Below are 27517 nucleotides of genomic sequence, written 5' to 3'. Positions count from 1 at the left end.
AGTCAAGCAGAGAAAGCAATCCATCTTCGGGGCTAGAGAAGTCTATGCATTTGTGATTTACAAACATAAATACAGTGTTGATAGAAATAATAGCACTAACGCGACATATTCACATTAGTTTTACATAGAAGAACTTGGAATTGATCGAACAGTTTGTAGGACCGTTAAAGGGTGATCCATTTCGGGGTAACTTTTGTAAAGAAAAAACGCAGAAACTTCCAATTTAGTGGGAAATGTTTATTATTAGTTTTTTGTAGATTATCTCTTTCAAATGTTGGCCGCAGCTGCATCTCAGATGGTCCATCCGTTGGGTACAACTTTCGATGACTCGCTCGAGCATTACGACTGGTAATTGTTGTTGTTGTTTTAACGGTTATCTAGTCTCCGTTAAGGTGGTAAGGTTCAGATAAGGTTTCATCGAGTTCATGCCCAGGAAGTGTGCTGTTTTGACGCGGTTAGAACACAGGAAGAAGAGTGTCAGATGTGTATAGTTAGCTGATACTGCAAAGAAGTGGTTAGAATCATGCAGGGACTTGTCGCATGCTGGACACACATATGTTCGATATTTTGGGGTCAATTCTGGATAAGTTGGTGTTTAACCTACTACAGTATGCAGAACGAAGCTTTCCAACTGTCACTTTCACTTCTTGCGGCAACACGAGCTCTTCAACCGCTTCAAGTACGCCAGTCGGTGTCGGTGAACGTGTTTATGGCTCTACTGTGAATATCAGTCAGTGCGTGTCTGAAGTTAGTTGCGTCTGAAGTCTGGTCGGCGTATAGTCTTATTTCGAAGCATCCCGTAATAGTACGGAGTGCAGTGTTTTGACATATCTGTAGCTTCCTCGCCTGCGTTTCACTGCATCCTGGCGACCGTTTTGGTGCAGCGCTCTCTCGCAGCGTACGATTTGTAAACTTTGTTCGGGCGTAAGTCACCTAAGCCTGTAAGAGACCCTATTGTGAAACCACCGAGGCTAAACATTCCTGATTCTACTATGTTCTCTCTGAATCATTCTTTGCTTTTGATGGAGTCCATCAATTCAAAAGTTTTTTATACGTCCGGGACATCGTCAAGAAACGCGTGACCGATAGTTGTGATACTCTTCCTATGCAAAGCTTTACATTCGCATAGAAGATGTTTTAAAGTCTCTTCTTCTTCTACCTCTTGGCAACTTCTACAGTAACCGTTTAATGGTATCCACAGTCTGTTGGCATGTCTGCCAATGAGACAGTGACTTGTTAGCACTCGTACTAGAGTTCATATGTCATTCTTCTTGAATTTTAATAGACGTTATGTGCACCCTCTTTGTCATAACGAGAAAGCCATATTTTAGTGCTGTGATCTTGGCTTGGAAGTCATTGCAGTGATCTGGTAGTCGGAAGGCTATTCTTGGTATTTAATTCTACTGCTAGGACACCATCTCCCACTCAAGTATCCAGTTTAAACCCGTCCGTATAGTAACTACTCTCTGTGTCTTTGTCCACCTCATCCAAATCCCACTCCTCCCAGGACGGGAAGGCAATATTGGGTACGGAATTTAAGTGGTTTTCTAAAAGTTTCTGAAAATTTGAGTGAAAATTGTAACTAATTTCATCATGATGCTCTCCATTACAAGCGCCTAATGAAGAGGATTCCCTCAGTCTGAGAGCCGACTTTGCTGCCAGGTGAAATCAATAACCATCAAGCATTTTCAGGCAGTCGTAGTGACGAAAATTTATCGATATCGACTTCCAACTATTGTTACGTTTTGTTTGAAAATATTTGGCAGCATTATAGTTTTGGTCAAACAACGAACAGCCAAACTGTCTCTATAGCCATTTTTTCTAAATCCAGCAATTTCTATTGAAAACTCTTGAACTTCGTTGCTCGTTACAGAAATTAATCGAACATTTTTCTCTAATATTTGCAATCAAATCTTTTGTTCTTGTTATGGAAAATATAGTATTTCATATTTTCAGCTAAGTATCCAGTATTCCAGATTTTTACTAAATCGTACTACGTGATTGTTCCAATATATTTCAATCAAAATGGGTTTTAGCATGCTTAAGGGTTAAGGAAGTGTCTCTTCTGTAACAATATGACTCATAGTCATACATTTGGGCAATTTTCTAAAGAAGATGTATCATTGGTTATGATAACATTCAGCAAACTAGTACTTGATCGTTAAAAATGCTAGGACAGATTGGGCCTAACACCCATAAAGCCATTGCTTTGCATGAATTATGTTTTATCCCTTCAAAAAACCAATGTTTTCTTAAAGATTAGGTTAGTCTGGTAGTCCCGTGAGACACGCATAGAATCGTTTTGGTCCTTAGCGATGCCAGATTAAGTGCCGTTACGTAGATCACGAGAAGTAACCAATATTCAGGATGCCAGCGCTTGACGCGAGATATCGATAAAGAGATTCTGCCACCTTACTAACGATACCTCTTCCAGTGTCTCATACTCTGGGGTCGCAAAATGTTTGTGGAACAAGTGCACATGAGATGCTCCATTGTTTCATTGGTGTCTTGACATTTCCTGCAGTCATATCCAACTGTCATCCCTAATATGCAGGCGTGTCCACCAAACGGTGACTGCGTGAGTAATCTAATCATGCTAGTACAGAGTGAACAGGAATTTTGTGCAGCTTGGACCTACCGCTTTGAACATGAGTTTTGCACTTTTGCATCCCGATAGAACATTCCATCAAATTTTGATCTTCCTTGCCATGCTCTTGTCCATCGTCGTTAAAAATTTTAAGGGTTTATCAATGTCTGTTAATTGATCGGATGACAGCCGTACACCACTCTTGGTACACTCGTTCACTACCTCATTGCCATCGATACCTTTGTGGCCTGGCAGTCAGTAGAAGTGAAGTTGCTTATTCCTGGCGGCACTCTCTACTGCTGCCGTGCTTCCCAAGACACTTCTGGCCGATACGCGAAACGAGGTTACTGCCTTGATCACAGCTTGGCTGTCTAAGTAGATGTTAACTGTACACTGGGATATAGATACGTTCCCACGACAGTCCGTTCTACGTAACCGAAACAGACTCGGATTTTTATCCGGCCAGGTAAAATCGCCAAAATTCTGCCGCTACAATAACAACAACAACAACCCGATCCAAGCAAAGCTCAAATATTTTTCAATTCCAGTAGTATATTGTCGCAATTCCATTTTTTCATTCGTACTGTACTTGCATACATATGTATATACAACAACATAACTACACACGCACATTCATTCATTCAACTGGAAAAATGCATAAATGTTCGGAACTGCCAAAGTGATACGCAAATAGAGGCATCAATGACAATAGCACAAGTCCAAGCAACAAAAATGAGCAATAAAAGGAGCAAGAATTAGACTACAAAACTCTGCAGTTTGGATTTTGAGTTATTAAAGTGCATGTTTATGTATGTTTGGCGGCACACTTAAGTAGCTGCTGCTCCTCTTGACGGCCCTCGCTTCATGTTTGTGCGTATGTGGGTTTGTATTGATGTTGTTGGTACGCATATCATTCGCCGTTTGACATGCAGTTGACAACTTGACGATTCTGTGATGTATAAATCGCTTCATGTTGTTGCTGTTGCATATAATGTCACATATTTTCCAGCCAAGCTGCAGCATAAATCATAAAAGTTACGTGCCTGCATGCAGCGGCGGTGGCATAGAGAGAGTGGCGGCTGTTGCTGCTGCCAATCCAATTCCAAATCACAATCAGTTGTTGACTTCCTTCAAAAAGGCGAGAAGCGGCTAACTCCAAATTACTTGTCGCGTAGGTAACATGAATAAATCGTCAGTCTAGCTGCATAGCTCGAGTGCCAGCAGTTGGCGTGCGGACACACACTCACACACATACATGCATGTGGAAATATATTTTATTTTTCTGATTTTTGTTGCTTTGATTGACAGCTCTGAGTGCTTTGACAATGGTTTGACAATTCACACAGCACTTTGCAGCCATGCAACACCATTCAAAGCGATATGCATATGCATGTACACCTATCAATATATCTATATATACGTGCATTTACATATGTATGTACATATATGTGCACAGATGTAAAGTGATCTGTGAGCGCGCGTTAATCACAATGAAACGATTTTCTCGTAACGCTTGACAAATTTTTTCGACATGTTGCACGCATTCATCATACATACAGACATGCTACAAGCGCTATCTATGTAAATTTGTCTATTAGGCAGCGTTAAAAAGTTGTCATCTAACATGCAAATGCGTTTACAAGCTACAAACAATGACACTGATAGCCAAAAGTAGCTATTAGTTTTACAACAATAACAACTAGTGCAGATTAGAAGTGGCAAGAACGCGCGTTTCACATGTCATCAAACAAATTTAGCAACACATTTTCAATTATGCAGCTTGTTTTGTACCAAAAAAGTATTTTGTTTACTCAAAACAACCAGAAACACTGAGATAGACATATATATTATATAATTAGTCAATGCATTTGAAATTATTTAAAGAAAATATAATTATTTGCCATGACATGAGTAACTGATCTCTGATGGATTTTATGAGTGGGCGCCCAAAAGAGACTGTTACAGACGAAAACATGGAAAAAGTCCACAAAATAATGTTGGATGTATAAAGTGAATGGGTTTAAGACAGTAGTCAATCTAAGGATCTCAACTGAACGGATAGAACATGTCATTTATGAATATTTGGGTATGAGAAACCTCCGTGCAAAGTGGGTGCCGCGCGAGCTCCCTTTTGACTAAAAGCAATGACGAGTTGATGATTCGGAGCAGAGTTTGGAGATGTTCAAGCGTAAGAATCCTGAGTTTTTGCGTCGATGTGTGACATTGGATGGAACATGGTTCCATAATTTCAATCCGAAGTTCAATCGACAGTCATCCGAATGGATTGCACACGTTGCACTGGCTCCAAAGCATGACAAAATGCAACAGTCGGCTGGAAAGGTTATGGCGCATTGAATAAATTTTATTTACTACCTTAATAAAGGTGCAATTACATGGCATTATTGGGCCGTTAGAAGGACGAAAATGGGCGCATTAGAAAAAAAAAGAAAGTGCTGTTTCCACAAAGCAAGTCAGTAAAAACACTTGTATTGGGTTTCAAATTGCGTCCGCAAATAACGTATTCTCCGGGTTTAGTTCCCGGCTATTATTTCCTGTTCTCAGATCTCAAAGGAATACTCGCTGGGAGGAAATTTTTGTCGAATGAAGAGCTGATCGCCGAAACTGAGGTCTGGTTTAAAGCAAAGGACAAATGGTAATGGTACTACAAAAATGTATGTAACGGGTGATCTAAGTAGAGGTACTTTTTTCGTCATCTTATCTTATCGAAATCTTAAATTGAAAGTGAAAAAAAAGAAAAAGCAACGTTTGGTGTGATTTGTGGGCCAATGGAATCATCGGTCCATATTTCTTCAAAAATTATGCCCGTGAGAACATAACCACTATTGGCGACCGTTATCGTGCCATGATAATTGGCAATTTGAAGCTCGTGATCTCGGCGACAGTTCGTTTCAACAAGGCTGCGCCACTTCCCACACATCGCATCAATCAATGGATTTATTGACAGAACACTTCGGAGAGAGTACTTCGGTAAGTAGAAAATAAATGACAAAGAATGTTCTTTCGGATGATAATTCCGAAACATTCCCACGGAACCTCGAAATGGATCACCCTTTTAGCAAAAAATCAACATTTTGAAAATCATAAGTAAATATAACCACATTGTACAGATTTAATTGGTTAATAAAGTTAATGAAGATTGTTAAATGGTAAAATATTAAACCTTTAGTCGGTATCGTCTTACTGACAACATCGGTTCTGAATTCCAACGTAAGTTCACCATTATTTACTTTGAACGCTGCCGTCTGAAAGCGAGGCTATAGAGGAGAGAGTATTTAGATGTTTCAAACTTGCTTTAGGCCAAACAACTTTGATAATTGCCGCCTGCCAGGATTTGTAAATATAAGCGACGAGGTTAGCTTATATATTTTATACGGCGCATGGTTAGAACTCTTACATTAGCTGCAAGATAAACTTGAATCAAGTAATTTAATTGATCTCTTGCGTTCCACTCAAAGAAAGAATTCTAATCTGAGCCAGAATATAAGGGAGCTCCGACTTGTTCCCAGTCTTATGAAATTCTGATGAGAGGTTCTTGTTTTTAAGTTCATCGGCTTCATAGTTTCCAGCGATTCTGGTAATCTTCCCAAATAAATTTTAAGTAGTTTGATATGTAATGAGGGTATCCTAACTAAAAACTCGTTGACTAGTTCTGATCATAGTCAGCGAGGTCAAGGTTAATATTTATGCTCTGCCAGGGGAGTGAACGCACAGTTGCTTGAAAGACACTGCAGTGGACTCTCTGACACTGATGAAGAGGTTTCGACAAAATACTTATTCCGATAGGTGGCGCTAGTATTAAATTATTAAAAGAAAATTGTATTGATGGTGTCTAAATCGAGCTATTCATCACTAAGAAGTTACATACATATATAAAAGAATACCCCGCTAACGGTCTGACTACATATCATAAATACAAATGTTATAAATTTGGGAAAATAGCTCAACATTTGAGAATTGTTGTCAGCGAATATAAGTCCACATGCGTTTCGGTAGCGCCCAAACGACAGTAGTGAGAACGCAGTCTATAAACTTCGGTTCCGGCCGAACAATTTCACATTCCATAGCAAAATTAAGAAAAGACAATGCCATAAAAAACTTCGTTTTCTAAATAAAAACTTGCGATTTGAAGTAGTGAGGGACCACATGATCGGTGAATAAATACCGTATTAGTGAAACCCGCAACTAACGGTACATTTGAAGCACTTGTAGCAGCGCAAACACACTTCAACAATCACTTTTGCACTGCACATGAAGAGCAATAAAACAGCGTTGGCAACACGTCCCAACCGACTAAGTAAGCGTAAGTAGCAACAATAACATGCAACATACAACAGCAACATACAACAGCAACATACAACACGTACAACATGTTAAACAACCGAAAAACACAAATTAACGATTGTGCAAGAGCATTAGCATGTGACGATGTAACGGTGGGCCCCGGTGGAGCGTTGGCCAAAAGTGTGGGGTAAGGGAAGAGACGTTATGCATGTGTATGTGTGTGTTTGCTAGTGACAATGTTCTTTATTGCTGTTATAGTGCAAAAATAAAACATTTTGTGTTTGTTGTAATTGTTGTTTATTAGTCATTTCATTTGTACTATTATAATACAGCAGCGAACAAGTGATTAGAGTGAAATTAAAAGACGCCACAGACGAACTAAAAGAAGACTGGCTGAAATATATTCAAAATAGATAATTTTGACCTAACAACTTTATTATAAATACATACATATGTAATGTAGTCGATCGATTATTTTGGGCATTAGGGCTATAAGGGAATTTTGACCAATATTACCCATTTTCTGAAAAACATTTGTCAGCTAAGAGAAGTACTATTTTTGTTTACTTTTGCTTCGATATATGTATACTTGAAGGCTGGGTCTATGGCGCTTGAAAATGGTATTGTTAACAAATTAGAGAGATAGCAGGGGATCTCTCTCCCTGAAGGATCGACTCAGGGTATAAAAATGGATGGAATCGGATGATAACCCCGCCCACTACCAATATAACGGTATTTTTAAAAACTACTATAACCATGATAAATCTATAACTATATGCATACGCCAGAGCCTTTTTATACCCGAGATGGTATGAGAGGATTTTATGGGAGCCGAGGTGAAAATTGAACAATAAGCGTGGCTCCGCCCACTTTTAGGTGAAATCACATATCTCGAGATCCGCCTGACCGATTTTAACCAAATTCGGTATGTGACATTCTAATGACATTCCTACATAATAGGGTGCGGATGAGTGAAATCGGTCTACAACAATTTTAAATTCCACTTGATTCTTTCACTTTCCTGTGTACAAATCAAGAAGAAATCAATATAACGGAATAAAATTTTGCACGAATAATGCCTTTGAAGTATGCCAACTTATGATCAAAAAATGTTCAAATGAAACCAAAACTGTTCAAACCAATGGGTCGCGAGGATGAGGACGCCAGAGACCACAGTCGACTTTTTACCAAAAATATCGGTCAATGTGTGATATATATAATTGAAATTTAGAAAGAATCCTTTGCTGTTAATAGTTAGTATCTCGGTTTATCAAAAATGGTTAGAATCGGGTCAATACTTCCCTTAGCCGTTATATTACTAATATAGAGATTTTGACTTTATAGCGCATATATCGGCCAATATGTGGGTTATCTTAATGAAATTGAGAGAGATAGTCCGTTCCTACGATATTCGGGTCTAAGTAACCGGAACGAAACTGGATGTTCAGAATTTGGAGCAGAATGGACAGAATTTTGCAGGTACAACAACAACAACTGACCGAGTGTTTTTCTTCTAAAGATGTATATTTGTGTTTAGAATGAACAAAATCGTGTAGAAACTCGCGCTATACCCCATACACATAGCTAACAAGCCTTATGTACTTGAAGTTACTTCCCTGGTTTTAATACTTGCAAGTTGCAAGAGTATGAAATGTTTGGTTATACCCGCACTATCCCTACCTAGCCCGTCCTTACTATAATCGTAATTAAAAAAAAATTCTATTGTAAAAAATATGCTTGAGTGTAAAAATTAGTATAATTATAGAAAATTCCAATCTGGTTAAAATGTTTGGAATATTTAAAGTGACTCATTGGTTGGTTCTAGTAGCCTGTGTCTAAACATGCATTATTGCATACCTTGGGTGTAATAGAGAAAAGCGCAAACATTCATATATACATATATACATACACTGTCTTGACTATACACTTACTAACACAACTGGATATAAACAAATTCTACGAGTCGCGTGGTCTTCACCTGCAAGGAAAAGCTACATACATACATATGCACGAAGACGCGACGAAAATGTTGTATGTACTTGTTGTAAATTAAAGAACAGAACATTTTTATCGTCTGCTAATAAAATTAATGGATTTATTCAATTCAAATTCACTGCTATGTTGCTGACAAGGCGCTGAATACCAACAGCCAACCGATTGCCCCAAACATGCTGCCACAATGCCGGTGTCGGCAATGCATTGCCGGCCTGGTGGTTCTATGCGGGCAACTTGACATTAAACTGACAGTTTACACGCTCCAGAGAACAAGTAGATGCAGCCGCCGCAGCGCAGCAAACGTTTAAGCTGTGGAAGATATAGCAGTGGAGCTTAAAAATAAACAGCAACCAAATAAGAGATTGCGCTTGAAATTCATGTGTGATTGTATGTGAATATGCTCGTTTGCAGACTAAAATATGTTAAACAACTGTTATGCAGCGATAAAAAATTGGCGAAAACGCATCTACTTATGTAAAAGCGCGTGTTGCGGCAAGTGAAAAATCGAAGCGACGTTGTAATTAGTCTAGCCGCTTGGGTGGGCCTGCTGCGGCATGCTAATCTGTCTTGCTTTACATGATAAAACGATAATTGTGCTGATATGCTAAAGAGTAGCTATGCAGGTTTCTTAAATGAATGCCAATTTAACGGTAAATCTTCACACTGTGGTGTGTTATAAATAACATGTAAGCTGCAATGCTTTAAGTCTCGACAAACGGTAAATATTGTTGGGGCTATAAATATTTTTTGAGATTTTTTTCATAATGCCTCCAACTACCTGAATATTAACCAGTTCTTTCTCTGAATTCAAGTTTTTTAACTTAAACAATTTATGACATTTCACTTGTTCTTTACCTTAACACACTGGCCCATAATAATTGTAAGCAAATTAGACCTTCCGGCCTATTATTGACAACATTTCACAAATAAATTTCAAACATTGCTCTAATTAATCAACATGCTATGACAATGGCATGGCAAATCTTCAATGATAATGGCAGGCGCTTAACGCTTTTGATATATGAATGTATCTTGCATGCAACACTGCGAAAAAAAGTTCAGAAATAAGAAAAACATGCACCGAGCTGTAATACCCTTCATAAGTAGGTATCGTTCCCACGACAGTCGGGTCTACGTAACCAGAACGGACCCGGTTTTTAACCGGTTAATGATTGTCAACTCAGCAGAATTCTGCTCCGATCTAAACAGTCTCACCTTAGACAATAACCTAAGTAAAATTGGAGATATCTTGATAATAAAAACGTTTTCTATAAAAGAGTTTGATTTTGTTCAGTAGTTTGTATGTCAGCTTTATCCTATAGCGGTCTAATATCAGTAGATCCGACAAATGGGCAGCTTTTTGTAGGGAAAAACGACTTTTGCGAAATCCCAGACAGCTAATTTAAAAACTGAGGTACTAGTTCCCTTATATACTTGTACATACAGACAAACCGACCGACATGGTTAAATTTACGCAGCACGTCACTCTGATCATTTTTGTAAATATATACCTATGTATATATATACTATAAGACCTCCATCATTTCCCCCAGTCATTAGAAGCTTCTTTGCAAAATTATATACTTTATTCGGGGTATAAAAATTGTATAATATACAAATTTAGGTTAACTTTTTACCGAGCCGCGCAAGATGCCGATTTCTGGGCTATAAAATCGCGTTACCATTTCCACCGTTCGGTGGTTGTACCACAGCCGTTACATGATGCTCATGTTGGTTGCTTTGTAACGTGTTTGTTTTGCTACACTTTCTTGTTTGTTTTTGTTTTGATTGCAACACTTCCCACAGGCATTTTGCAGTCGGCTGGTTTACATTCCCCATGACCAGCAGAAAACTCTAGCTTACTAAGAGAAATAAAAATTCTTGTAGTTAGTGTACCGAACAAAATGCAGAAATTAATTGTTTTTTGTTTTGTAAAAACCCAGTATATGTAGGTATTTAGGCAACAAGCAGTTATAGTGTGATGTTGAATGGTCGGGTTGAGTGATCTCCCACACATTTTATATTGGTCATGCAGCTAACGGAGTGCATTCTAGTATTTATTAGCGCATACAGGTACAGTGGGCCGTTTTATTAAACAAAGAGTGTTGCACTTAAGATATTTATATTTTAAATGTAATGCAACTAAATTTTTTATTCGCTATAATTTAGTTTTATTATTTTAAATAGTGAAAATTAATGAAAAATAATATTTTTATTTTAATTTGAAATAATTTATTTTACTTTTTTATAGCGACTAAGACTTTGAAAATTTATATATGTATGTATAACCAATATTTCGTGCCACCCTGTGTTGTATATTTTTTATTTGTGGAGCGTGAATTCAACACAAATAAATTAAATTATTTTTTATATTTTTAAATTTTGAATAGTTTACTTTGAAACTTGTTGTCCGATTTAAAATTCATGCTTTTGTTGATATTTGACAAAATATTTGTTTGTGCTAACGAAAATACAAATTACAATTGTCAACTGGTTTTTATACTAACTGTAAAAATTAATTATTGCAGATAGATGCTTAGGTCCATTGGTTAAGGTTATTTACTAAATTTGATTTCATATAGAGATCTTAAAATAAGTCATATTTTTAAACAAATTACATACTTATGTATATCAAGAATGTTAAAATTTTTGACCACTGTGCAACATGCATAAACTGTCTGTGCTAGCTTTACACTGCATGTATGAGCACCAACTACGGCCGTTTTAGCCGGAAGGTGCCATTGGACATTTGTCCACACAATTAAACAAACCACAACTTTAAAAGAGAAAATGCTGCACTTAGCTTTTTATAATTATTGCACGTCTGTTGAATTGGAGTTCCTTTTCTTTTAGGAACAACATGCTGGTGGCATTAACTTGTAAAATATTCACAAACGCAACGCAGATGTGGGTATCACCTTCAGGCACTGGTAATACAAATTATACAAGTGGTTGTGGTTATACATACATATGTGGATGTGTATCATTTATTTCGGCAACTGGCAAAGAGTACAGTTAAGATAATTTTAAACAAATTACTTTCGAATGACATGATTTTGCAATTCAAAATAAAGCAAAACTAAATTTAAATATAAACTGCACACCAAATTTTTAACAAATATAGAAAAGTTACTAATAAATTCAAATTTGCTGTACTTATTTTTTTTTAATAATTTGCCACAAAATATTGTTCAATTACTCTTATAATCGCTCAGATCGATGTCTTCATCGGAGCTATCACAAAGTTTGTTTTCTTCAAGGTTATTTTTTATTGAGTCTGCTGGTTGCATTTGATCTTGGAAATGTACAATATGATGGTCACTTCTTCTTTTATATCTTTTGCTTCGCAAAATTTGGAAAATATCACACTTTTCAAATACGTTTCATATGAATGATCATTCGAAAATTATAAATAATAAAATATTTTTTTTTTTTGTAAAATATTTAAGTTATTAGCTGGCTAGCAGAACTTACCTCCTCTTTTTCTTCAGCTTTCTTTTTTGCAGACGGTGATGCCACTGCTGCTTTAGCTTCTTCTTCTGACACTAAACGATTAAATTTACGAGTAGCCTCTTTAACGCTTACATTGCTGCCGGGTGGATCAATATCAGAATCTATGGTGTCCTTACTAGACTTGCTGCTAAGTGAAGTTGCCGAGCCTTCAGATGAAAACGAAAATCGTGGTATATTTTCCTTGTTTTCTTTGTGGCTTTCTTTGGAAATAGCTTTCAAACGCTTTTCAACTTCCAATTCATGATTTTCATCAGGATTTTTCTTTGCGAGTGGTTCCTTTTCAGACTCTGCCAAGGCTGTTTGCGCTGTCTTACTTGTTTCAATGGTAGCCACTTCAACGATTTGATCTAAACAACCACAATTATCGGTTGTCGCCACTTCAGGTGGTGGCACGTATGGAGGAGGTTGTCGCATAGGCGATAAAATAGCACTTTCCGATATAACTGACATACCTCCTGGACTACTGGGCACTGTTTCGGCTCCTGCTGCGGCGACTGCACGCTGAACAACGTCATTACTTGGCAGTTCGTGAATATACTTTTTACGTAATATTAAATACTTTTGATTATTTTCATTTCTTATTGTTGATAAAATATTGACGTAAACTTTAAACAATTTGCGCGCTTCATCTGCAACGGAAGAAGGGAAGAGACAAAATATGTGAAATTAGCGTCTTTCTGATGTACAAATGCTCAGAATGCAAGCAACAAGTGAGATTGATGCTGGTATGGGTTAAAAATGATTTTTGGTGTTGTTTGCAAACGCCAGCGGAAGCTGGATATTGTGCACATTCGTTAATGACTCACTTTGGGTTTCGGGTTTGGTGAGAAAGTGCTTAAAATGCTTAACCAACGCATGATTTGTCACCTTGGAATCATTACTGAGCATGTAGTTTCTTATTTCGGCAATCGATAACTCAGTTGGTGCTGTAGCCATTATTTATTACTTTTTATTTATACACACACTTAACCAGCACACAATTTTACACAATTTTGTAGAGTAAATATACACAAAATACAATTATTTCTAAATATTTTTCACGCAATCAGACAATCACGCAAAACAAAGCAAAGAAAAACAAAACTGAACAACTGACAGCGCAAACGTCAAACATACTCAAAACAGAGAGCGCAAATAAGCGTGGAATGAAAGAATAAGCGAAAAACAAACAAGCAACACACAGCGGAAAGTTTCAATTTTCGCCTTCAACGAACGAAAATGACATTTGGTTGCTCGCAAGCAAGCGAGATATGCGCACACCAGCGAGTGGATTGTGTTTTGCAAGTTAAATTAAGAAATTTTAAATAAATTGAATTTAAGTATGAAAGTGAAAAAATTACATATTTGATTTTTTCAATTGTTATGAATGTAATTTACAAAAATTAAAATGAGAATTTGATAAAAATAAGAACTAATTTTTTTTTTTGGTTTTCTGCTAGTGTACAGTAAAGATAAAAATTATGGTGTATTTTATATAATATTGCACGAAACCCAAAAACCAAAAAAACAACAAATGTATAATATTGTATACACATAGATATGTATATACAAAATATATATTTGATTTATCGATAAAAATTTTATGTTATCCTTGATTTTCATGCCAGTTTTTGAGTGGATAATAGTAGGGTTTGAAATATGGAGACTGTCATACATACATACGTATGTATGCATTGGTCAGACACGAAACTGAAAACATCGTTCAGCCACTGGTTTTGCCAGTTTGGCTCACGGAGACCTTTCTATATTCACGAAACTGAAAATTCCTTTTTTGGAGAACGCACAATGAGTCCATTGATCCATTATATAAAAACCGTCAGACAAAAAAGCTACCAAAGACAGAAAAAATTTGTATCCGGTTTGTACGCGCAGTATAAATCAAGGTAAATTTTGACCAGATGGCATTTATCAGACTGACATCCGACATGATTTACAATTTCTTAGCAGACACGAGCAATTTTCCTTATTGGATATGTAACTTATGGATGAGCTAAATACTTTATGAAATATTTTCCAAATTTGTTGTTGTTGTTGTTGGTAAGGATAGAATGGATTGTCGTCGACGTCATCTACCGGAAAGCCCAGTAAACATGCCTTTTCAACGAGGTCGTACCAAAGGGAGAGGGGTGTTAGATGAGTGAGGTCAGTAGGGCATGCAAAGAGGTGGTCAGTGTCATGCGGAGACTCATTGCATTCAGGACATATGTATATTTGATATGTCAAGGTCTATTCTAAATAAAAAGGAGCTTAACCTGCTACAGTATCCAGAACGAAGCTGCGAAAGGGTCACTATCGTTTCTCGCGGCAGCTCGAGCTCTTCGTCTGCAATGGGTGGTGATTTGACTCCTAATATGCCATTCACAGAGAGGGGGTCAGTGCTTGTCGGAAGTTAGTTGCGTCCGAAGTTTGGTCGACTTATTGTATGATTCCAATTCCCTTGACAGCCGGTTCTAAGTACCGGAAGTGACCCGGATTTTGTCCGGCCAAGGGCTGTTATTTCGGCGATCTAACCCCGTTTGGATCGGTGAGTTTTCCGAATTGGTGGATATTTTCGGTTAATTATTAATATTTAGTTTAAAGTAAGGTTATATGTACTATATATAGAGGAATTTTAATATCTAAAAAATTAGTATGTTTTAATCCCATATACATATTTGCTCTAATACAAAAGCCTCTAAAGTAGGAGGTATGAAATTGTTGCCCCAAATTAAATTAGCAATGTTGATTTGATAATCAGTACTGGGGCACGTGCGTCCTAACAAGCACTACATTTCTATATAATGAACCAAAAAAACCGTGAAGTAAATACACAAAAAAAAAACCACAGCGCATTTTTGAAAATTTTTGAAAAATATGAAACATGTGCGAACAAGTGAAGGGCCGTACTCCGATCGTACGAGAATGGTGCATCAAGAAATTGGGTGGTAAATGGATTTAGGCATGCGCCAGTGGTACATTCATAAAACTGGATCCCCCTGGTGTTACACTGCAGCGGTAATTAATAATTTCCTGCAATACGAATAGCGCTAAATCAATGTATGCCTTGCACCCGCACTCGATGTCTCAGGAGCATTTGGAATTTCATTAACTCAGGAGATGCGACAGCAGTCAGCTGTAGGCAGAGGTGGAGTTACAGTTAAACAGCGCTATAGTTGCAATTACAATTGCAAGGCAACGCCATGCCACACACAACGCCTGAGGCAGCCCCAAATTAATGCATTAAAATTAGATTTATACGCGACGAGGCGAATGAAGAAAGTCAGTCCGTGAATGCAAATTAATTTGACGGTGTAAGGAATGCAAGCTCCTTCGCCATGGATTCGCTGAATAAACAGTTGAGCGGTGGAGTGCTGCTGGTATTCACCTAAGGAATTCATCAACTTGGTGATATGTTGCAGTTTTGTTGTTTTGGTTTGCCACTGATATGTTGGTTGGGAAGGCGGATGCGCTCCATTTGACATGTTGTCAGGCGACAAGTGCGAATGCGGAACATATTCCCTCACATTATTGCAGAATTTAGTGCAGTAAAGTTGTTTGTGTACAGAAAATAAAAAAAAAAAAAAATTGTAGAAATCGTTTTAAGCAGATCGTAGATACTTTCTCGCCTGTGTGGTACTACTATTTAGGAACTTATATCGGATTTCTGCTTGAGACGATTGTCTCATGTCTCTAATTGTCACAATAGTAATTTAGTGACTCTGTTAGTCAGGAGCCTAATTTTGGTGTTCTGGCAGATACAGTATAGTAGTATACTATATAGTAGTATACTGTATCTGCCTGAATACCAAAATGAGACTCTTGACTAACAGAGTCACTAAATTAAGATTGGGACAATTAGAGACATGAGCCAATCGTCTCTAGCAGAATACCGATATTATTATCAATTATTATTTTCCAGAAAAAATCACGCGTTTTGATTGCTAAGCAATATGGTACCAATTTCTTGAACCCCACTTTTCAAACTTCCATTTAAGAGAGTGAAAGAAAATAGTCAAGGTGATTTTAAAATCATCGAACTGTTCTCAAGAACTCATGAAGATTAGTGAAAGCGACAAGCGATTTATCAAGATCATGTCCAAGAATACATTCTATTCATTCGGATTACAGATAGATTGAAATAAATGAGGTTTGCACCGCGACCTAAGATCTATTGTGGCCTCTTCTAAGTCAGAACGACTTACTTAGCCCCAGCACATTGTGGTAATTTTGTATTTTATCGTTCTTGATCATGCTCATATATCATACTGATGTTTCCAAAAACTTAATGTCAAAAGAATCAACCAAAGTTAATGGCATAAAATGGAAACTATTAAGTAGGCCAGACTTTACCGCTGTATAGAGTGTAAACTGAAACAACAAATCTTGGTTGGTATGGCCTAAATTCAAATGACTATGACTTCAGACTTTTAATAATAGAATTCTTACAAAATAATTCTGGGCTTCTTTGTGTATTATAAAAATACATCTAGTGGTCATAACTATGACTCAAAGGCTAAACCGTTACGACGTTTGTTTGTTTAAAACACTTCTCCATTTGGAGCTTCTGTGGATTCTGCGCAATCCGAAGTGGTAATACAGTTGAAAGAGTGAACTTCTTCGGCGCATCTGTACCGAAGGCTGTCGTATCGATCTGGAAGGAAATGTCTAGCGTCTTCTATGATTGACAAGTTGTGATTCAGATCCCCTACCTTGAAAGGAAAAATGGTTACAAGGCTCTCAATTTGGCGAAAAAAAATGTTTTGTACCATGCTAACGTATCGCCATTTATCTACGCCGTCACCATAGTGAAATTGGTCTGACTGGGCTATGAACTGCAGCCCAATCCACGGTATTCTCCAGATTTTGCGCTGTACGACTTTAAAACTTGAAAAAAATCTCTCGCGGAAGTTTGAGTCGGATAAGGAGAACACGCGGCCATGGAGGCCTACTTTGAAGACTTAAGTAAAACAGATTTTCGAGTTTTTAAGGATGCAATGTAGAAAAATAAAAAGTAATTATGCTTTGAACAGGTTATACACAGAAATAATCACCATGATAAACTGAGTCAATTTGGCTATGTCTGCCGGATCTTGTATGTATATGCGCGAACGAGTCTCTAAATTTCTGAGATATCGATCTGGAACCACCGATATTGGACAACTATAGCATATAGCTGTAATACACACTGAACGGTAACCACATATGTATCTTCATGAAGTTTGGCATAGATAATTTACGAAAGCTACGGTATAATCTTAGAACAAATTGTTCAGAGCGGACCACTATGAACGGCAGCTTGGCCGCAGGTGTATGTGCTGTCATTAATCTAAATTGAGATAAATGGCTTTAAAGAAGTTTATTCAACAAAGAAAATCAATTAAATTTTGTGGACTGAATCAAATTTTTGGTGCCAAAACAGTCAGAATGTTAGATAAGACCTTCTGTGTGATAATTCTTTGTTGTGAGCCAGTGTTACTAATCAAAAAAATTTATTCAAAGATAGTCGAGAACGCGTAGACGACGAACCATGCTCAGGACAGACATCAACATTAACTGATCCTCAATAACATAAAGGAATGAGCGACGAACAGTCAGAGATCTTATTAGCATTGCTGAAATATCGGAAGGATCAGTGGAATCCATTTTGAAAGGTCATTTGGGCCTAAGAAAAGTGGAAGCACGATTGGTTCCAAAATTAATTCAAAAACAGCATCGCGTTAACATCTCTGAAACAATGATTTCTGACTATCAGAATGTCATGAAACGTATTATAACTGGCAGTGTGTCTTGGATCTATACTTACGGTCCGGAAACAGACAATCAATCGGCCAATAAAACCAGGTCAAAGCATGTTAAAAATCAAGGCTATGATGACAGTTTTCTTCGATTATCGAAATGTGGTGCATTCCGAATTTTTTCCGACCGGCCAAACAGCCATCAAAGAATACTATTCGAGTGTTATATGAGCCGACAACTCTCGGTTTTTGCACCAGGATAATGCACCGTTGCATATTGCATTGATTTTTTTAAGTTTTTCGTCAAATTTTTTTTCTGATTTAGCTCCGTGTGTCTTTTGGCTATTCAGCAAACTCAAACGATGGCTCCTGGGAAATCGTGTTTAGTCTATTGAAGACATTAATCGTGAACCGCTACGCGCATTGAAGGTTGTTCCAGAAATTGACTTTAACAACTGTTTCGAGGATTGGAGAAATAGTCGATATAACTGTATTGGGGCCAAGGGAATGTACTTTTAGGGGGGCGGCATAGATTTTGAAGAATAAATTAAGATATTTAAAATTATGAACAAAGTCTTACTATTTTTTGCTCATAGTAGTATTACAACCTGTGAAGTGTATTACAGCTTCGGTGCAGCCAAATTTAACGTTTCTTGATATAATAAAAAGACATATTAACAATGAACTACCAAATCGGTGGAAAAGGAATCTGAAACTTAAAAGAAGCATATATACAATTGGGTGATTCAAAAAAAATTTTTTTTTTGTCGTTTGGTACTCGGAAAAATAGGTTCCTAGACACCTCTAAGAAAGCCTCTCCAAAAATGAGTTTTTAATTGTACCAAGAAGGAAGTGACAAGGAAGGTCCTCCTACATACAGTTTTCTATTTTTGTTATTATCAGATAGAAAAATTTATATCTCGCTTCCAACTGCTTGAAAAAATATCTTGTTAATTAGGTTTTGTAGGTAATTGAATGCTCTACAAAAAAGATCTAATATGATTTTTTCGTAAACCCAAACGTTAAAAGGATATTAACAGTTAAAGTTTGATTACTTTTGGGAAAATTTTTTATTTCTTATGAATTTTATAACTCAATGAAAAAAAATTATTATGAATGATGAAACTCATAGTTTTGTAGGAAATTTACTGCTCTTTGAAAATGGTCTCATATGATTTTTCGATTAAGTTAAGCGTTTACAAGATATTCATCGTAAAACATCAATGCATATTAAGGTGGATCAAAAAAAACATTTTTTTTTTCGTTTGGTACTCTGAAAAATAGGTTCCTAGACACCTCTAAGAAAGCCTATAAGTTTCATCATTCATAATTTTTTTTTTTGCATTGAGTTATAAAATTCATAAGAAATAAAAAAATTTCCCAAAAATAATCAAACTTTAACTGTTAATACCTTTTAAACGGTTGGGTATACGAAAAAACCATAGGTGACCTTTTTTGTAGAGCATTCAATTTTCTACGAAATCTAAGGAACAAGATATTTTTTCAAGTAGTTGTAAGCGAGATATAAATTTTTCTATCTGATAATAAGAAAAAATAGAAAACTGTATGTAGGGGGACCTTCCCGTTACAATTAAAAACTTATGTTTGGAGAGGCTTTCTTAGAGGTGTCTAGGAACCTATTTTTCCGAGTACCAAACGAAAAAAATTTTTTTTTTTTGAATCACTCTAATATACAACCTATATATTGATCTGTATATACACGAACTAGTCACTCAGTTTTTGAGATTTGTATCTAAAAATTCGCACACGCTCTTCACTTCCAAAGCAGCTGCTTATTTGTCGAAATTGCCGATATTGAAGCATTGTAGCTGCTTTACAAACTGAGCGATCGAAATAAATTGCTTGTAAGGAAAGCTTTTTCGTTTGAAGAAATATTTTCAAAATTTGTATAATATGAGAAGTCAACAATAAGTATGTTGAAAAGTTATTAATCGACTTTTAAATAAATATTTAATATATCAACTTCATATGTCTGTATATACTGTCCATTTTTATTTTCGAAAAATTAAATATCATTCAACAAAATATACTCCAACCATCCTACAGTTGGCAGAACTTACTTAAATAATTTCTAAATGCAATAATTTATTTGCATAACACACTTGCTTGGCTGCCAAATGCAGCCAAAATCAGCTCAAGACACTCAAGCCACCAACATTAGCAGCAGGAGCAGCAGTTGCAGACAGACGACAACGCTTGAAAGACACTTGCAATGCGAGAAATGCAACTGATAGACGTAAACACACAATTTAGATATGTACACATGCATACATACACAGATATGTACCATATATTGAACGTGCAAGAATTTATATTAGTACATGCTTAACTGTATATGTGTATGGGTTTAACCAAAACGCATTTTCGCCATGTGGCAGATTCGAAGGCATTTCCTGAGTCAGCCTATCAATGGTGAGGAAGAATTGCTGCTGCGACAGCTTACTCTATATGTAAGTGTATGCATGTGCGTGTGCTTGTTGCCACTACCACGTTTGTTGCTGCTCTGGTGGATGATAAACGATGACAATTCGACAATCACCAAGACACAATTGCATGTGGCAAATTGAAAATGAAATTAACACTTTATAGATACTTTATTGCAAGCCCACCAACACACTTGACACCGACACAAACGCATTTACATTGCACATAGCCATTTCGTATAATACATATTTGGCTGTCTTATGCATTTCCTACGGCTGTCGTGTGTCCTTTGCAGACAGACGCCAAAGTCAGACATTCCGAATTTAATTCTATTTGCATGTGTTTGTGTGTGTGTGTGCGTGAGTGCATTTCATTTTGTGAAATTTGTAAATATTTGTCAAATAGAAATTGTCATTTGGAGCTTTCCTCAGCAAATACCCTCGTACGGAGACTTAACCAACGCAATACTGCTAATTTAAATGCTTCAATGAACATTTTGCATACATACATACATCCATACGTGGTAATACTTAATAGAATTGAGTAAATACACATTTTATTTGGAACAATTTCTAATTGTCTATTCAAATAAGGATATAAAGATTTATGATTGTACCGGGTGTTCCAAAGGTTAGGTTAGGTTAATCTGGTAGGCCAATAAGCCACGCATAGACCAGTTTGGTCCTTTGCAATGACAGTTGGAGTTCGGTTTGTAAGTCTATGAGGAGCATTCATCTTTTAGCATACATGCGCTTGACGCGAATTTAAACAGATCCTGTGACCTCACCATCGATACCTCTTCCAGGGTATCATACCGTGGTTACTCCAGATACTCACAGTGTATTCTTAGCAATGTGGAACAAGCGCATAAGAGATGTTCCATGGTTTCCCTGGTGCTCAGGTCTCTGGAGCTCCAGACATTTCCTGCAGTCTTCTCGATCTATCAGCCCCTTTCTGCGGGGCCATCAGATAGTGACCAGTTAGTATTCTGACCGGTTTGCACATGACTTTTGCAGTTTTGCACCCAGGTAGCTTGTTCCATCGCGTTTTGTTTTTCTTTACCATGCTTCTGACCAGATCGTGGTACAGACAATACATGGGTTTCTCAATGCTAATCACGTACACCATTCTTGGCAATCTCCTCCACTATTTCATTGGCCTCGATGCCTTTGTGGCCTGGAATCCAGTAGCAGTGAAGTTGGTTGCATCTGGCAACACTTTCCACTGCCGCCCTGCCTCCCAAGATACTTCTGGCCGATACGAGGTTACTGCCTTGATTGTTGGCTTGGCTGTCTACGTAGATGTTGACTCTGACATTGCCTGCAGGTGCATTAGAGGCCAGCTCCAAGGCTTTCACAATAGCAACGACTTCAGCTCGAAATGTACTGCAATGGTCCGGTGCAATGGTTAAAAGTCTGCCTTATGCCTAACTCGGAACAGTATATTTCCACACCAACGTCCATTTTCGAGCCATCTGTGTAAATGTTTAGTGTTGCGCGTAGCTAGCATTTCCTTACGCCAGCCATCTTTTTCTATGTTTACTTTGAACCTTCTCTCCCAGTAGAAAAGTGGGATCATGTGGTAGGTGTTTGCTCAACCGCCATTACCCACTGAGCTATGCCCGAAGTTTATGTAAATTCTCCTGCAGACAGCAGTCGTCTCGCCAAATTTGCTGCGTAGATTTCAGCGAAGAGTTATATAGGTGGCAGGTTTGGTACTAGTTCAAGAGTACTCCAATGGCGGCTCTTGAACTAGTACCAGTTCTTAAAGTGCCCGTTATGCACAGCACATCAAGTCTCTGGGCCTTTTCCATTGGCTTCCGGTAGGTGGATTTCTGTTCGCCTATGTCCCAAAAGTAACGCAAGATTTAAATTTACCGCCATTTCAGTCAATCTTCACATTTGACAAAGTTAAGACACTATTCCGAAGATATTTTGTATAAAATTTTCGAACTGCGTGCGCCAAACTTCATTATTTTTGAAATGTTTTTTCGACAATGAAGACACGTTATTATATTGCAATCTCGTATCACTAGTATCTGTCAGCTGTCAATTTGTTTTTTTGGGTTATCAATACTTAACTGTGAAATGGAGGCAAATTTAAATTTTGCGTTAATTTTGGTTCACTTTATTTGTATACATACTTGTGTTCAACATGAACGGTTGTATAAAAATTATAAATTGGAATTCATGTTATAAATCAATCATTTTACGTTCATTAGAAGTGTTCAGTAAGTACCACTTTTAAATACAAATCTCAATTATCGCTTTCAAACTAGGCTGCAGAGCAAATACAAACATGTTAACGTTTGATTCAATCGTCTGTACACATGTTACCTCGGCTGGGATGGAATGCAGCGAATTTTAGTTTAACGGTTTCGGCTCATTTGGGAGCGCTATTTCTATTGAGTCGATTGATTAGAGCTGTTGAGATCTTCTGCTATGATTTTCAAGCACTTTCTCTTTAATTTCTGACTGTTCCACAGTTTTTGAGATATCGCTCTGAAATCTTACTCTAAGAAGCTGCTTATTTTTCTGAACATCCGAACACTATTCATATGGCTACTAGAATAACTGAACGATCAGAAGGAAGTCTTCGTATGCTTTTCACGTTGCATCGAAACTGAAGAGGAAGGTTGGAGGGGGAGTCATGAGAGCTCCTACTCAGTTTCAGAATGCTAGATCACTGTAGTATCTTTCAAGCAAAAGTGGCAGCCATTAAGGTAGTAGTAGATGTACTTCAACGAAGTGCGGCTTCTTTTACATATAATATACATTATATATTTTATGTTCGCTGATAGTGAGACCAAAGCTAGTTAAAGAGTGCATGACTTCACTAGCTTTAGCATCAAGCTACTTCCATATTAAACTCATGAGCTCGCAAGAAACCTACCTTACTAAAATCCTATTAGGATCGCAACTTTAGGTGTTCCCAGTCTTCGTGCACTCGGATGCTGGATTTATGGGCTTCCCGTGAGCTCAGTAAGCGTTGGTCATCATCCAGCACTTGTGTGCTTGCAAAATGGTTCTGGTCCAGAGCGAAATGTCAGAGGATCATGGAACTACCTTGAGAGACCGGAACGTCAGAGGATCATGGAACTACCTTAAGAGAGCGAAACTTGTGAAAGTTGCATGGAAGATTACATCATTTAAATATGGCTGTATATAAAAAGGAGCTCAATGTATGAGTGCCATGCGAGTAAATGTAAAAAACCTTTTGGAACAAGTTTCTGTATGGGAATCGAAAAAAAATCAATTACTTTGTGAAGCTGATAATAATTGGGTCAAGCAGAAATGGTCGTGTTCAAATTGGGCTGAATCGGTTCGAACGATAGCCAAGCTAGGATTGATGGCCAGGAAGGGTTTGCAGTGTGTTTGGTGAGTTTGGCAGGGAATCTACTATGAGCTGCTCCCCTTCGCCCAAACTCTTAGAAAGAGTACAGTACACAGTGTATTATTAACATTTAAACCGTTTGAAGTCGCCCAGGAATGGTCAGCCTTGGTCGCTAATAGAAGAATCGTGTTCTATCAATTTAACACCAGTGTACGCACATCGATAGTGGCTCGTCAGAAGCTTTTTGTATTTGTTTGATAAGTTCTTATACATTATTGAAAAGTTCAAAGTGAAGCTTCGGGGAAGCTTCTGAAAATCGACAACCCCGGACTTTTGCTATTTGGAACAGTTAGTGACATTATGAAATTTTCTCAAAAAAATCAAATCTTGCCTAAGACAAATGCTACCGATAGATTACAGTTCGACTTGACTGTCATTATACCCTGAACAGTGTATATTAAGTTTGCCACGAAGTTTGTAACACCCAGAAGGAAGCGTCGGAGACCCTATAAAGTATATATATAAATGATCAGTATGTTGAGCTGAGTCGATTTAGCCATGTCCGTCTGTCTGTCGGTCCGTCTGTCTGTTTGTCCGTCTGTCTGTCCGTCCGTCTGTCTGTAAATATACGAACTAATCCTTCAGTTTTTCAGATATCGTTTTGAAATTTTGCAAACGTCATATTCTCTTCAAGAAGCTGCTCATTTGTCGGAACTGCCGATATCGGACCACTATAACATATAACGGCCATACAAACTGAACGATCGGAATCAAGTTCTTGTATGGAAAATTTTCGCATTTGACAATATATCTTCACGAAATTTGGTATAGAGTAATCTCCGGAGAAATTGTTCAGATCGACTCACTATAGAATATATCTGCCATACAAACCGAGCGATCGGAATCAAGGGCTTGTATGGAAAACTTTCGTGTTTGACGTGGTATCTTCACGAAATTTTACATGGATTACTGCTTAAGGTAACAATATTATCTTCGAAAAAAATTCTTCAGATCGGATTACTATAGCATATGGCTTCCATATAAACTGAATACATAGTTACTAAAAGAAATGCACCTGTGAAGGGTATATTAGCTTCGGTGCAACCGAAGTTAACGTTTTTTCTTGTTTTGTTTTGAAATGTATAAAATTATATAACTGAATAAATGTCATTGCTTAATAGGCGTCAATATTCATTTAAAAGTGCAGAAAAAATACACCAATTTCTTTTCCAAAAAGGAATTGCCAGAATGCAATGAAATTGGGCATTGCAATTGATGCCAGCGCATTCCAAAAGTGCTGCTTGCCACTTACGATGCTGCAACACAAACAAACACTCAGTTACCGAAATCTCATTCAATACGATTGCAACTGGCACATCGAATGTCCTCAAGGCAAACTTTTATTGTTTTTTATTTATAAATAAATTTGTGTTGTTGTTGGTTTTTTGGCGCGACAAACACGACAATTGTGGCGCCTGATAGTGAAAACAAATCAAATTAAGCGCAAAAATTGCGCGAAAATAATTTAAGACACTCCAATAAAGGTGACCGCAAAAAAATGCCACAGTAACAGCACACACACACACACACACACACATACACATGTGAAGGCAACGAGAATAAAACGTCAACAACAACACGAACTTGAAAGTGTAAAGAAATAATATCGCTGACATTCGTGTGAGACCAACTGCTTGCTGCTAGCTGCTGGTAGGCTGCTTGCTTGCATCATTGGCTGGCTGCTTAGCTGGTTGGCTGGACGCTGCAAGCGCCTTATTGCCACAAAAAGGTGCAATGTGCCAATGTGACCACTGCGCAACACAGCGCCCGAGATGAACGCGATTCATGGCGCGAAATCGCAATAGTCCAAGTCGCGCCTGCAGTCACAGACACAAACACACACACACACATACAAATGTATAGAAGACTAGCGCTGGTCATAGCCAATTGCTGCCACCAGTCAGCAGTCGCAGTCGCATTCGACAATCCTAACTGCAGCATTTCAAGAGTCATGAATTGCATTCTACGCGGCCAAAGCAGAAAATAAGACACCAACGAGAAGAACATTACAGGAAAGTTGAGGGCAAAAAATCAGCAATGACAAAAAATCCAACGTACAACATCTTTGGCTGCGAATGCGAATGCAGTCGGCGAGTCGGGCTGGCTTTCGCTGTTTTTGTCTGCAACACCACTGGCCTTTTTTTTGCTTTGTTGCTTTACTACGCGCCAATGTCTTGTTGCTGTTGTTGTTGTTATCTTGCAGCGCGCATAATTGGCAATTGGACTTTTGGCAATACATTTGTGGCTTTATGACGCTGTCAGTGCGCGATGTGTGTGTGTGCGTGTATGTGTTGTTCCTTTCCATTTCGCTGATAGTTTTGCCTTCGTTCTTGCACTTAAGTTTCGTGCATTGTTAGTTCGACTGCTGTCGTGTTTTTCCTCTCATTTTTAAGTACTTAGTTCTTCTCGGTATCACAACTGACTGATCTGACTGTAGGTCGCTTTCGTCTGCCGCTGCTTTTTTCCTTATTGCTGTCGATCTTTTCACATCGCTTTTTTGTGTGGCAAGTTGCTAAAGCTACAAGGTGTTGTGGCGCCTGCGTTTAACTGCCTCAAAATAAAAGTCAATGTTTCTGCAAAAAGTTATTTGAGCTGTAAATACAATTCACCCAGGAGTGTGGGCTAGGAGTAATGGTTATTGTTTGCGGAGTGTGTGAGAAATCAGTCAATCGCGTCTACTTTGGTGAAAGGCTGTCATGCTGCCTTGTTAAGAAATTGAAACCTAAAGTATTTGTTGGATTTTAGATGAAATTGGCAGCATTAATAAGCAGACAAATATTTTTTCGTCTAATTAAGAACATGGAAAACCTAACTATTTGCGTTTCAAGGACGAATTTTGACTACAAGAATATTGTTTTATGAAGCTGACTGAAGTAAGTTGATTTTAACAATTTTTGTGAAGAAATTTTTTGAAAATGGTAAAAAGTGAAGCAACTTCATAATAGCTTGAAACCCATTCGAAAATGGAAATAAAAAAATATAATTAAAAAAAATTGTATTTACTATGGCACCAAAACTATAATACCCTTTACAAATACAAAAGATTCCTTTACAAGCACTTGACTCTGATTGGTCAGTTTTTTTGGCAGCCATATGCTATAGTGACACGATCCGAACATTTTCTTCGGATATACCTCTTCAAATGAAACAGTTTCCCATGTAAGCACTTGATTCCGATTGTTCAGTTTATATGACAGCTGTATGCTATAGTGGTCTGATATTAGTGATTCCGCCAAATGGGCACCTTGTTAGAGAGAAGAGGTCGTATGCGAGTTTTGATAGGGATCATATTCATGAATTGTTTAGCATGATTAATTCAAAAGTGCCGAAAGTATAAGAAAAAAAGTTATCCCTTTGAATAGCACGCAGATGCCTACATAATTTTATGTACACTTAGCAGAAGGAAAACTTGGTATTGTCCTTTAAAATTCATTAAATGATTAACAATTTCTCATCAATCTAAGATAAACTTGTTTGATTGGGAGTGTATGAACTTCCACTATGGTGGTGTAGTCGGAAAAACGCTTAAAAATTAGGGCAAAGATGTACTGTAAGATAATGAGGTTCA

At 37.6% G+C, this 27517-nt stretch overlaps 1 protein-coding gene across 1 annotated transcript in view; it reads right to left on the bottom strand.

Moving 5' to 3' along the window:
• The window catches only part of LOC120777199, a 132040-nt gene extending 118600 nt beyond the window's left edge, over positions 1–13440 (bottom strand). The window contains exons 1-2 of the mRNA XM_040108368.1: positions 13204–13440; positions 12359–13026 (exon numbers count right to left, since the gene is read on the bottom strand). Of these exons, the coding sequence (XP_039964302.1) occupies positions 12359–13026; positions 13204–13333 (798 nt within the window). The 5' untranslated portion in view covers positions 13334–13440. The remainder of the gene's footprint in view (positions 1–12358; positions 13027–13203) is intronic.
• Positions 13441–27517: the final 14077 nt, after the last annotated feature.

Source organism: Bactrocera tryoni, chromosome 5, assembly GCF_016617805.1.
Source record: "Bactrocera tryoni isolate S06 chromosome 5, CSIRO_BtryS06_freeze2, whole genome shotgun sequence".
NCBI lineage: Eukaryota > Metazoa > Arthropoda > Insecta > Diptera > Tephritidae > Bactrocera > Bactrocera tryoni.
Note: the sequence above shows the minus strand (reverse complement) of the source record. Positions and strands in the feature narration are given on the sequence as shown.